Source organism: Musca domestica, unplaced genomic scaffold (assembly GCF_030504385.1).
Source record: "Musca domestica strain aabys unplaced genomic scaffold, Musca_domestica.polishedcontigs.V.1.1 6, whole genome shotgun sequence".
Taxonomy (NCBI): domain Eukaryota; kingdom Metazoa; phylum Arthropoda; class Insecta; order Diptera; family Muscidae; genus Musca; species Musca domestica.
The window spans coordinates 6,444,587-6,457,977 of NW_026712363.1; the positions used below are offsets into that span (position 1 = coordinate 6,444,587).

General features: G+C 31.3%; 1 protein-coding gene across 1 annotated transcript; it reads right to left on the reverse strand.

Moving 5' to 3' along the window:
* Window positions 1-11,516: 11,516 nt before the first annotated feature.
* LOC131805716 (uncharacterized) lies at window positions 11,517-12,874 on the reverse strand. Its single transcript, XM_059129263.1, has 4 exons — window positions 12,713-12,874; window positions 12,496-12,646; window positions 12,336-12,439; window positions 11,517-12,265 (listed from the first exon to the last, which is right to left on the reverse strand). The coding sequence occupies exons 1-4, from the start codon at window positions 12,872-12,874 to the stop codon at window positions 12,218-12,220; spliced, it is 465 nt and encodes a 154-aa protein (XP_058985246.1). The 3' UTR covers window positions 11,517-12,217.
* Window positions 12,875-13,391: the final 517 nt, after the last annotated feature.

Here is a 13,391-nt window from a genome sequence, read left to right on the forward strand (position 1 = left end):
CCACAAAATATTTGTATATAAAATTTTGAATGCATATAAAATCAAAAAGGTAGCGAAGCGTACCGGGTTCAGCTAGTAGGGTATAAAATCGCTAACGATTTTCTCATAAAGTTATTTTGCATACTTAAAACTCTGAATGTAATAACTTTAAATCACTGCCAACGACTTGGATTAAATTCAAAGCGCACTACAGTAAATCTCATTATATATTAGTTTATTGAGTCGTCCTTTGCGGTTGATAGTTGCAAATGCGAACGGGATTCGAAATGCACATTTTACATGTGAAATAAATTATTTCCCAACACAGTCTTGTTGTCATTTCTATTTATGTTTGAATTACATTGTTCGTTACATGTATGTATTTTGCTAGAGGGAAATTAATGTCTTTGAACCACATTCCACATCCTTTGAACCACAACGAGTTGTAAGACGCACTGGTGTTGCAGATAATAAGGTCTTTAAAGAATATTCCAAGGTATATTTTGGATGGTACTGAAAACGAAAATGTAATTTAAATCATCAAAATTAATGTCCCCAATGCCCTAGCTGTTATAAAATGTCCGCAATAATATTTGAATTTTTAGATCATACTTCCATATTTCTCATTAAACGTTTTGTTTGACTGGATATCTATTTTTTTAACATTTGTGGATATAAGTGAGATTGCTTGTAGTTTCTAAAGTAAAAGTGGTAGTGTGAATACTGGACATACTTAAATGGTTAATCTTACAGTGGTGAAGAGTAATAGCTGTTACTAAACTTGATTACGGTATTCAAGAGCTTTTATTTCTTAAATCTATATTTTAATTTCTATATTAATAACTAAAAAATCACTTTCAGTGTGAAATTGTAGCTGGTATTATTAATAAAATTTTGTTCGTAAATTATTCAATATATAATACCACCACATCAAAAATTAGTTTTAATTATTTATTGTTGGCAATCTGCAATTTCACATACCATCTCAGCTTGTCAACTATGTAAGTATCTCATTACATATTGCATATTCCCTCACACATATTTAGGTTTTTGAGGATTTTCTCTCGAGGCATTTCCATTCTTCAAACAAACCAACAATAGATTCGCTTAGCTTTTCTCTTTCCTTCCATTAGAGCACTTTATTTTTAGCTTTATAAATTTCCCAAGGGCAAACGGAAAGAATCACATCTTTAATTAATTAAAATGTTTTTCTTTTGTTCTGGGTAAAAGTATGATGTAATGCTCACGAAAAAAAACTTTCCTAATATATTAAGGAAAGATAAAGAAAGAAAAAGATTTCAAATAATGCAAATTTTTCCAAAGTATCCTTCAAGTATCCTTAACATTTACGAAATTGTCTTTGATAAAAGGTCGCAGTGTCGCTATGAATCTTAAAGGTTTGTTTAAATTTTCAGCAAATAATAATTGTTACCTACTAAGTAGTAGCTCAAAACTTCAAATTGGATATGCATATTATGACTCAAACGATCCCAGTAACTTGGCATGTTTCATCAATCGGTAATAGATCGAAAAAAAAGTATTTGTGTTGTTAGGTCTGTGCCTTTTTTGTCACCTTATGAAATAATAAACCAAAACTACATTTACAAAAGGACTACCCGAAAAAATTGTTAAACATTGTTTTTATACCCTACAACACTATGTGTTGGGGGTATTATAAGTTTGATTGGGCCAAAAATTATGTAACACCACGAAATATTGATTTCCCACATAGGAAAGTATATATGGTTCTTCCTATCTCGCCGAGCTGAGTCGATCTAGCTATGTATGTCCGTCCGTCCGTCTGTCCATGTTAATTTGTAATCACTCTACAGGTCGCAATTATGGCCCGATCTTCACGAAATTTAAAATGTAGGTGGGGTTAATGTCAGAATAGAAACCTATTTCTTTTGGAGAAAATGGACCAAAAACTGAAAAATTTCCTGATTTTGCAGTTGCTCTACAGGTCACAATTATAGACCAATCGAAGCGAAAGTTAGCATGGGTCTAGAGCTTTCGGCTGGGCAGAAGCTTTCCAACTTTGATGGTCATCGGGTAACATTTAGTGGTTGAAATAGACCACAGCATTTGTGATAAATAAAAGTCAAATTATCCATTAAACCGCGAATATTTTTAATCCCGGCAAAATCAAAAAATAGACGAACAGGTCAATTCTGACCGTTACGTAGATGCCGATAGTAAAAATATCGGATGTATATAGCGAAATATATACAATGTATATATACAAAGGAAGGGGATGTTAGCTAGAATGCTTATATCTCCAGAATAGCTGGAGCGATTTTGACAAATTTTGTAAAATTAGAATGCCCTTTTGACATAAAAGTATAAAATTTTAAAAAATCGCATAAAAATATACCAATAATGATGTTAATATAGATTTTGTAGTATTTTGTGACATTTTTTATTTTTTCATATTTTTTATCGCATGCGATTTTTTCAATTTGACTTATAATATGGAAATGTATATTTTGCAATATTTTTGCACTTTACAACACAGGTTGGGGTTATTATTTATATAGAGATTGCAATTATCGTTCGATCCTCACGAAATTTTTGACAAAGGTAGGGTTAGGCTCAGAAGGGCTTCAAAGATGTCCGCAATATATTGAGGGGTTGAAATGGGCCAGCAACTCAAAATGTTCCTGATTTTTAAGACAGCGGGTAGAATGGACTACTATTTTTGTGTGAAAAAATACCAACATTACTTACATGTGATATCCGAAATGCACAATAGGCGAACTTCTAGCTTTTTTATGCTGATTTCGTTGATTAATATAGACAAATTGCTTTCGGAGATGATCGCAAAATATTTAGGGGTTCAAATGAACCAAAAACAGAAGAAAAAAATCCTGATAACACAATTGAAGCCAATCGACAAGCCTGAGAAGATAGTTAAGCACAGTGATGAATTCTAGCATTTTGGATGACCATTGTATTATATTTAGCCGTAAAATGGACCACAAAAACCAACAGCACGACGGAGTGCATAAATATCGGGAAAATGTACCCAGTCAAAATGCTAAGGGAAATATCTGGACAGTGCTCCGTGACATAATTTCAAAAGCAAAATCTTCCAAAATGGATTTGGACATGAGGGGGCTTCTCGCATATTGTATTGTTGTAGGGTATCACATGGTCGGCCCCGCACGACTATAGCCTTTGCTTACTTGTTAAATACTGAAAATCCAAATTGGGGAAATAAAATCAAAATAAATCGAAAAAAGTAAAAATATCTATTCTTCAACCCCTCTAAAATTTTCTCAAAAATTATATTTTCTAAATAAAACGAAAGGTGCATATGAAAGAGTTGAGACTCCACAATATTTCTTTCAGATTCAGGACTGGTTCGATATGAGGTAATAGCTGGCCCCTAACGGCCATATTCATATTCATATTTTGCAAATCATAAAAGTGGATACAATATGCCAATATTTTCGGTACCTCCACCATTAAGGGCCGGTTTTAAGAAAATGTAACTCTTATAAAATGACAAACTTTTAATTGAAAATTTTGAACACATGTATATTTTTTTCAGGTAAAGTTCGTAAATGGGCCATGTCGGTCTGCGTTTTCTTATATCCCCATATAACAGTACCTCCCGTTATTCGGTATTTGGATGACTTAAGCAAAATTTTCAAACGGAATTTTTTAAAATTCAGTACTTAGAGTTTGTAACGGGTTCCACCCTTCTGCGGCAGAACATAGTTTATATAAATCCTTTTGCTTCTACTTCCGATGATTTAAGACTCATTTTCTAACGAAGTTGTTTAAAATTTGGTACAAAGGGGACCGAAAAAATTGATTCTACCTCTACCTTGCAGGCCCATATTTTAATACATCCCGATATACGGTATTCTGATGATTTTAGACACATTTTTTCAAGGGGAATCGGTTAAAATTTTGTATGTACAGTTTGTAATGGGTTCTGTCTCCTATTGCAGAAGACTGCTGATACCTCCAAATATTTGAATTTTTGGTAATTTTAAGCCACAATTTTTAGCTCATTTTTTATTTTTAATTTAAACACCATAAAATGTAAAATCTTAACAAATCTGTCACTTTTTGACCACTATTTATTCGAAATTTATAGTGGCTGTATTGTGGAGAAGGCAACAAACATTCAATTACGTCGGTCAAAGACACAACTGTTTTACCACACGTTTATTGTGATAGCAGCATTGTAGTTTATTTTAATTAACTTAGGTTTTATTATCATCGTTTACTATTTAAAAGAAATAAATAATAGTTGCTGCTCACACACACTAATAATAATTAGGATGGGAGCTCATGAATCATTCCACGATTCATTCCTACAACACTATGTGTTTTTGGGGATTTCTGACAGGAAAACTATGTCACATAATCTTTCTGCCGCCAGTATTGACTTGATAAACAGTAAACAATCGGAAAGAACAACGAATATACGCAACAGTTTCCGACCTGAGTGAAATACCATATTTTCCGTGAAACTTCAAGGGAAAATTACTTTGATAACGAACGTATAGATTTGCCATTCTTAGAGAATTCGGTCAAAATCAATTGTGGCAATTGTTTTATGCATTAAACAAAAAGGAAAACATTAGGAATGATAATATACCATAAACTTTAAGAATAAAGCAGCGCGTAGTAATTTCAGCAATTTTACTCATGGTTTAATAAGGAGGCTTTGTAAACCTACAGAAATATAGCCCTTAAATAGAGCGAAAAATGAATGAAATGCCTGGATTTTCTCTCAAAAATATGATCCAAACTGTTAAATTTTTCAATTTCATGGCTAAACTGGTAATAGGTTTAATGCGCGAGCCGCAGTTTACGTGTCTTCCACTCATTGGTTTTGAACATATTTTTTATACCCTACACCACATAGTGGTAAGGGTATTATGTCTTGTGCATTTGATTGTAACATGGAGAAGAAAACGAGATAGACCCATAGTTCCAGCATAGAATCAGATTTTGAGTCGATTTATGCATGTCCGTCCTTCTGTCCATGCATTTTTGTAAACAAAATGCAGGTCGCATTTATTATTCGATTGAGATGAAAATTTCTAAATAACATTTGTTTGGCTCAAGGACGAACCCTATTGAAATTGGTGAAAATCAGTCCAAACTTAGATATAGCTCCCATATATATCTTCATCCAATTTTAGGTTTCTTGTGCACCAAACGGCTAATACCAGTCCAAATGGTGTGAATTTTGGCACTTCAGATCGAACTTAGTATAGAAATAAGTTCTTCAAATGTGGTGCACGATACAAGATTAATATTTGGTACCAGATATCAGATGCAGCCAAGAAATAGCTGTTTTCAATTTTATGAAGATCGGCTCAGATTTGGATATAGCCTCCATATATATCATTATTCGATTTCAGGTTTATTGTGCACCAAATAGCTAATATTAGCCCAAATGGAGTGAATTTTCGAAATTCAACCGAGTTTAGCATAGAAGGAAGAATTTCAAATTTGCTCCCATGTATATGTTTCATCCGATTTGGTTTTTAAATCTTCAACTTTCGGAATATACACTCTACCATAATGAAATTTTTGTACCAGATATGTCATAGAGCTCAGAAATTGCAATAGAAACCTTTTTTTTACGAGAGTTCTATTAAATATGCTTAGTGGTGTAGGGTATCATATAGTCTGCCCGCCCGACTTTTGAGCTTTCCTTACCGGTTTTTTATTTTCCAATCTGACTCAACTTTTCAAAATTGTGACAAAATTGTGCTCAAATGTGTGTTTCGTCTGCAGGACTTTTGGTATTGAAAATGGTCTATATCGATCCACGTTTAAGTATAGCTCCCATATAACTGTACCTCTCTATATTTGGAATTTTGACGATTTTAGCGATACTATTCACTGTAATTGTTTCAAATTTCGTGGTAATAGTTCGTAATGGGTTCTACAGCGTTTGACGGAAAATTGGCTATGCAGCTTCAGGTCTTTGTATAGCCCCTATATAACAGTACCTCCCTATTATTCGGTATTTTGATGCATTTATCGACCTAATTCTTCAGTATTTATTCAAATTTCGTGTTTGCAATAACGGGTACTACAGCGTCTTTATATAGACCCCAAACGGTGACTCCCTATATTCCGTATTTTTAAGATTTAAATAGAATTTTTAACGGATTATTTTTGTTATTTTTTATTATTTTTGTTCACCATTTTAGATAAAAATTTTCTAAACTTTTTTTAAAAAGAAAAAAAAAACACATTATTTTTATATCCTCCACCATTATTTTTAACACCTCGAAATATACATTTTAGACCCTACAAAGTATTTATATTCTTGATTAGCATAACATTCTATGTCCATTTAAAGATGTCCATCCTTCTTTCCGTCTGTGGAAATCACTCTAGCTTCCAAACGAATTAAAGTAGATTGATAAAATTTTACTCAGTCCTGTTTGGTCTGTATTCGGTATTTTGATGATTTATATTTGTTTAAGTTAGAATTGCAAATTGCCAAACGATTCAGAGAGCCTACGTTCGCTTAGTACGGACCGTAGAGAGATGCATTCTTGGGCTAAAAGGTTGCCTGCAACTTCCACTTGGAGCCTACGTTCGCTTGGCTCGGACCGTGGGGAGAAAGCCTTCCTAGTCTGAAGATTTTCCCTACAACTCTCCTTGGGGCCTACGTTCGCACAGCTCGGACCGTAGGCAGCTTTTCCAAGTCGTTTCTCTACAACTCTCTCTCTGGCTACTCTTTCAGCCCGTGTTGCTGTTAGAGATTTCCTGGAAGCATCGGTGCTTCCAGCCACCTCGATGCATTGCGACTTGGCATTCATAGTGACTCTTTTGCAAGCACGGAGCTAACCGCATAAAAAAGGTAATCTATCAACTCGTATAGCCTCCATATAACGGTACCTTCCCATATTGAGTATTTTTATAATTTTAGCGACATTATTCACCGGAATTGTTTCAAATTTCTTATTGGCACTACGTAATACATTCCATAGCCGGTGGTGAATTCCGTATGCAGATCCACTTCTTCGTATAGTCTCCCATATAACGGTACCTCAATATACTCGGTATTTTGATGATTTTAGTATTATTTTGATGATTTTAACATTATTCACCGGAATTGTTTCAAGTATCGTATTTGAGTATTGTAATGGCTGATGAAAGAACTTGCCTATGCAGGTTCACGTCTTCGTATAGACCCCTCCCTATATTCGTTAATTTTATGACTTTTTACAGTATTTTTCAACGTATTGTTTTTTATTTCCAAATTCCTTCGAAATGGTGGAGGCTATTCAAAGTTCATCCCTCCCGAACTTGCTGCTTCTTCTTAATTTATTAGAAGAACACAAAAATATATATATCTATCTTCTATATTTCTTCGATATATTTCTTCAATTATAAAACAAAATTACATATACAATAACAAATATCTTCATTCAGATCCAAACACCAACAAGGCTAACTTTCAAATGCGTTAATGAATTGTCAAATTTTGAAGCTGTTAGATAATACGAAGATATTTCTGATGTTTATTACGACTTATTATTTTGATGTGAAATGTTTTTAATAGTTATTCACAAACATACGTTACGTTGGAGAGAACCTAAAAACTAAAAGTATTGACCACCTCCACAACCTGAAAATCTATATCCACACATAAGTATGAGTGTTCAAATGGTTGATTTTAATGGAGTTGCTTTTGATTACGATTTTAAGTATGGAAGATTGTCGACATTGATGCTACCACCAACAAAACGGCTGGAAGGTTACCGAACGTCTCTTTCAGCTTTTGTATTACTACCATAGCTCCAATTTCAAAGACGAATGCTTCCGTGGTGGAAAAAGTGAATTCTAAAATTAACTTTATAGTAGTTCTATAAATATTGTACTTATGAAAATTACTTCAGTGTATAACAAGTATAAAAAAATTAGAATGCATTTGCTAGAAAATTATATGAATTTGCACTAGCATTATTTAGCCAAGATTACCTACGCTCGCATTTAAAACCTCGCTATTTGTGAAAATTACAATTTTTTTTTTTTAATAAACTTATTGTTCTTATTTCATAGTCTTCAAATGAAAATTTCAAATTTCAACTTAAATATTGAAATATTTTCACAGACAATTTACTTTCAATTCCTTTAAAAAGAAAACAAGTAAAAAAGAAGTTAAGTTCGACCGGGCCAAACTTTCAATAAAAATAAATACGAAAAATACATACAAAAATGTTTGTTATCCCATTACGAACTTTAAATATGAAATTTGAAATAATTCCGCTAAATACTGTCGAAAATACCCAATATCGGTGGGTACCGTTATATGGGGGCTATACGAAAACGTGGACCGAAATGACCCATTTACGAATTTAATGCATGTATGCAAAATTTTAGCCTTCTATCTCAATTGGTTCGAAAGATAGCATGATTACAACAGACAGACAGACATCACTGATCCAGAATATGTATACTTTGTAGGGTCTACACGCAGAGAAAAAAATATGGTTCAGCCAACAATATTCGAAGAGCAAAATATATATGGTAAATATATGGTTGGATTCTATTATGTAATATTGTCGCTGCAAACATGTTTTTGGTTAGGCTGTGTAAACTGTATACATATATATGTTTGCCCCAACCAGTTTCATGGTTGTCCCAATCATTTGATTGGTAAGATTTTATAAAACGTTCTTTTAGCCTGAAAATATATATTTTAAAAAGGTACAATATATATGTTTTCTGTAACGATTTACATGTTTGTCCCAATCATTTGATTGGTAAGATTTTATCAAATGTTTTCTTGGCCTGAAAATATATATTTTTAAAAAGTTACAATATATATGTTTTCGGCAACCATTTACATGTTTGTCCCCATCATTTGATTGATAAGATTTTACTAAACTTTTTTTTGGTCTGAAAATATATATTTTAAGAAGTTACAATATATATGTTTTCCCCAACCATTTACTTGTTTGTCCCAATAATTTGATTGGTAAGACTTTACCAAACTTTTTTTTGGCCTTAAAATATATATTTTTAAAAAGTTACAATATATATGTTTGACCCAACCATTTACTCGTTTGCCCCAATAATTTGATTGGTAAGATTTTACTAAACTTTTTTTGGCCTGAAAATATATATTTTTAAAAAGTTACAATATATATGTTTGCCCCAACCATTTACTTGTTTGCCCCAATAATTTGATTGGTAAGATTTTACCAAACTTTTTTTTGGCCTTAAAATATATATTTTAAAAAGTTACAATATATATGTTTGCCCCAACCATTTCTTATACTCTACCTTTTTAATATTATGTATATTATTAAAAACATCTTGGATAGTGTTTTATAAATCAAATTTTATTTCATTTTACAGGTAATAGTATAAATTAACATATTAAATCTAACACATAGTATACAATTATTAATATTACGAAAATGGAATTGCATTTAGTTTATATAAAAGCAGTCTTCTTTGGATGTACAAATATATCCCGTATAATTTGATTCTAAATATAATACATTGACAGAAAGAAAAACATTTTCATATTCTACTCTAAAAGCATGGTAGTGCGAATCAAATCCATGTGTTAAAAGTCTTTGAACGCACAGGAAAAAACTATCGTCGAAATAACAAATATGAATAATGAGTCCAAATAATGGAATGTTATCATCATATTCTCCAATTTGAATAACCATTCCAGGTTTAAAATAAATTTCATTGTATTGAAGATTGGATAAGACACGCAATGGTACTGTAGACAAAATATTATATTTTCGGAAAGTATCGCTGGTCATTTCCACAGAATGACCTAATTCTATTTTAGCATCTAAAATATCTGAATAGTTAATTAAAAAGTCAAATAATTTAACTTCATATTTTGTGTATATAGTTTTCAGGAGATTAATTTTATTATTAGAGCTGTTACATATTTTTTTTAATTCCTTATGAAGAGATTCAAATCTCATTGAAGAAATATGTTTCAAAGGTCCAATTTGTTTCATAATATTTGCATAGTGTAACAAGTTATGAAATTTTGGTTGCAATGTTGATTTTGTAAGTTGCATGTACAAATCGTTGTGTTCGCACACTAGCTGTTGAAAATGTCCAGGAACACCAGTTTGAAATGAATATGATTCACATGCTATAAAAACTATTTTTTTTAATAACAAAAATAGCGACCATTCTTGACAATCAGGCACTAAATCTCCTATAATTAAATTTAGGCACCTTACGAAAATTAATGTTTCAGAAGAAGATAATTTCAATTTAATTTTTTTCTGGAAATCTTGACTCAGTATAGGTGGCTTGCTCCTGCTATTGATTGGACCATAATTGAAAGTTAGCAATCTATAATTTAGTTGGTCTAAACTAAAGAATTCGTAATCCTTTATGAAACGAGTCAATATAAAAATTAAAACGTAATGACATACTCCTTCTAATAAATCATGCATAACGTCGACACTATAATTCCTTGTTACATGAAATTGTTTTAAATTATTCCAAATAGAATTTTCTTTTATACCGGTGGTCTTAAAATCATTAAGACCTACATCAGAACTATAATTATGAGGATTTCGTAACATTTCACTATTTTCAGAAACTGCCACTTTGTTAACTTCTCGATGCTGTTTACAAAAACGACAGTAAAAATTGCTGGAAAATGTTTCAGAAAAGCCAAGAATTGTATTGAGTCCAAGGTTGTCTCCCAAAATTAGAGAAGAAATTAATTTAATTTTTTTTATAAGATTTCCTTCAAATGAGATTTCTTCATGAATATCTATTCCAATTTCTTGCAAACTATTAAGTTCATTTATAAATGCCTCAAATACGCGTTTGTTACCGAATTTTTTTCTATCTTCAGAAAATAATAGCATTCCTACAAACATATGAGACAATTTTGACTGAAGATATTCGGGAATACAAGGAATTTTAATGTAAACCCCACCAAGTTTTTGAAAGCCAGCGTGAGAACCTAATGCGTTATCTGGCTCAAATTCATCGAAATATACGAAAAGGGGTAAAAACAATGTATCTGACTTGTCATTACAATTTAGTTTCTCACGCCAAAGCTTACTTTGAACAAAATTATATATAACATTCGGATCACGTAGTTTTAAACAACTTATGTAAGATACAACTTCAGTCAAAAATTTAGTTTTATTAAAAAGTATAAAGAAAAAAGACTGCAATGATAATATTGCGATGGAGTAGTCAATATTTTTTAAAGTAATTTGTCCTCCTGTAGTTAAAACCTCTTGAGGCTCACGATGTAGCAAAAGGTATTTGGCTTCAACAAAGTAGCCTGTTTTCTTAAATTCGTTCAGTAATTTATATTCTGATTTAATAATACAACTATTAATAATATCTTCAAGAAACGCTATTATTTCAGGTTCCACTACATTATCTACTAATTTATTTCTTAGAATTTTCAGGTACTTTAAGAAACCATTTGCAACATTTCTTATAATTTCTAAACACTTATTTCGAGGAATACTTTCATTACAATAAGCTTTCACAATTTGTTTCAATAGATCATTTTTCATATTTGTAACTAATTCTATCTGAGATCGCGAACTATTATCGTCAATATTTGTATCTAAGGGGAAAATTCTTCCTAAAGGTTCACTATTTATGTTTGAGTATTCTGATGAACTATCCAAAGAGTTATTAAAGACATTTTTAGGAAAATGTCTTTGCAAATGAAACTTATATGAATCAAACCGATCGTATCTGCGATTGCAATTAGGAAAACAACAAGATATTGACGTTATATGTTTATGATGCCTTCTCATATGTCGGATTAATTCATAAATTGAAATAAATAAATGAGATGAACAAAAACATTTAATATAATCCATTTGTAGATATAAATTTATATATAAAAGTCTTATATAATGAAATAATAATAAAATAATTCATTTTTTTTGGACGAACATAAAATAATTCTCTTCGAAACTGAAAAAACAAATCTATTCCAGATTTTCCATACGAAGTTCATTGATTAAGGTACTTACAGCAGGTATTGTCGTATCCCATGGAGTGTTAATTTCATAAATAATATATTGTATAAATGTCCATACGTGTAGGCATGCAGTTGGGTATTTAATATTCATACTCATAAAAGAGTAAAAGCAGGCTTCAACAGCTTTTAAAGGATTTTCAAATTTCAAACGATTTCCACATATATCCACGTATGCAATGGAAATTGGTTTTGTCGTATCGCCAACAAAATAAATTTTGGGTTGAGTATCCTTTTTTAGTCGGTTATTCGGTTTCTTGTTTCGTCATCTGCCACTTGAATATTCTGTTAGGATGATACATTTTTTTATTAATATATGAGGTATTGTGGAATAAAAGTATATATATGAACCGACCTTGCAGTAATAAATGAATGATTCCAGCGATTCTAACTTGCTGTTCTTCCTGTAGTGTGGTAGAATAAATGGAATAATCATCAACGAAAGAGCAATTTTGCAATCTATTGTAAAAAAATGTGGATGATTATGTATAGCATATTCTTATATTCATACATACCTTCGTCCTCAGTTCTGTCGATATTCGCTAAAATTTGTAAAACGCTATTCTCTTTTGATTGTTCGGCTTTCAATATTAGTTTTCCATAGAATTGTTTCCATTGGTAAATGCTTTTGTAATTTGGGTACAGTATTTTGAAATCGATTTGAAGCTAGGCGAGAAGTATATGAACAATATTAATCGAAATTTACATAATATTAATAATTCAAAGACTTACCAATTCATGAAAGTTCTCATTAAGATGAATGTTGTATTTTTGTATATAGTCAATAGTACTTAACTCGTTGTTTTGTAATTCGTTTTGTCGATAGGAATGAGATTTAATCCAAAGTTCTCTTGTTTTGTTCCAATCTACATTCGTTGTTTCAAGAATTTTCATCTGCTGATATGCCAGTTTCGTGATCTTCCGACAATTGCGTATGATTTGCTAAAAGAACGTATTGTTTTTCAAAACATATAAATATTCTTATATTTACTATATTTATATATATATTTACGTTTTCACGTCTATTTATCAGTCCTGCTGCACTTAATTGTGTTCTCTTATTATTGTATGCGTCAAACAATTTACCCTTTGCCAAATGACCTTTTGTAAAGGGTACGTAATAAGTTTCTCTAACTTCCGATGGAAATACTTCTATTATTGATCGGGAAAGTTGTAACAAATCATCTTTATATAAACTGCAAATTGAAAAAGAATCTCTGAATATAAACAAATTGTTAAGTGTTTAGGATTTACATACCGTCTATTCACATTTTGGCTCAGGATATTTGACACTATATTCTTTGCTATAAAATTCTACAAAATGTATTGTAAATTTATTAGCAACATGATTGTGAAGACCATTGGTATTGTAAATTATTTTTATCATATTACAAAAATTCGATTTAAATTT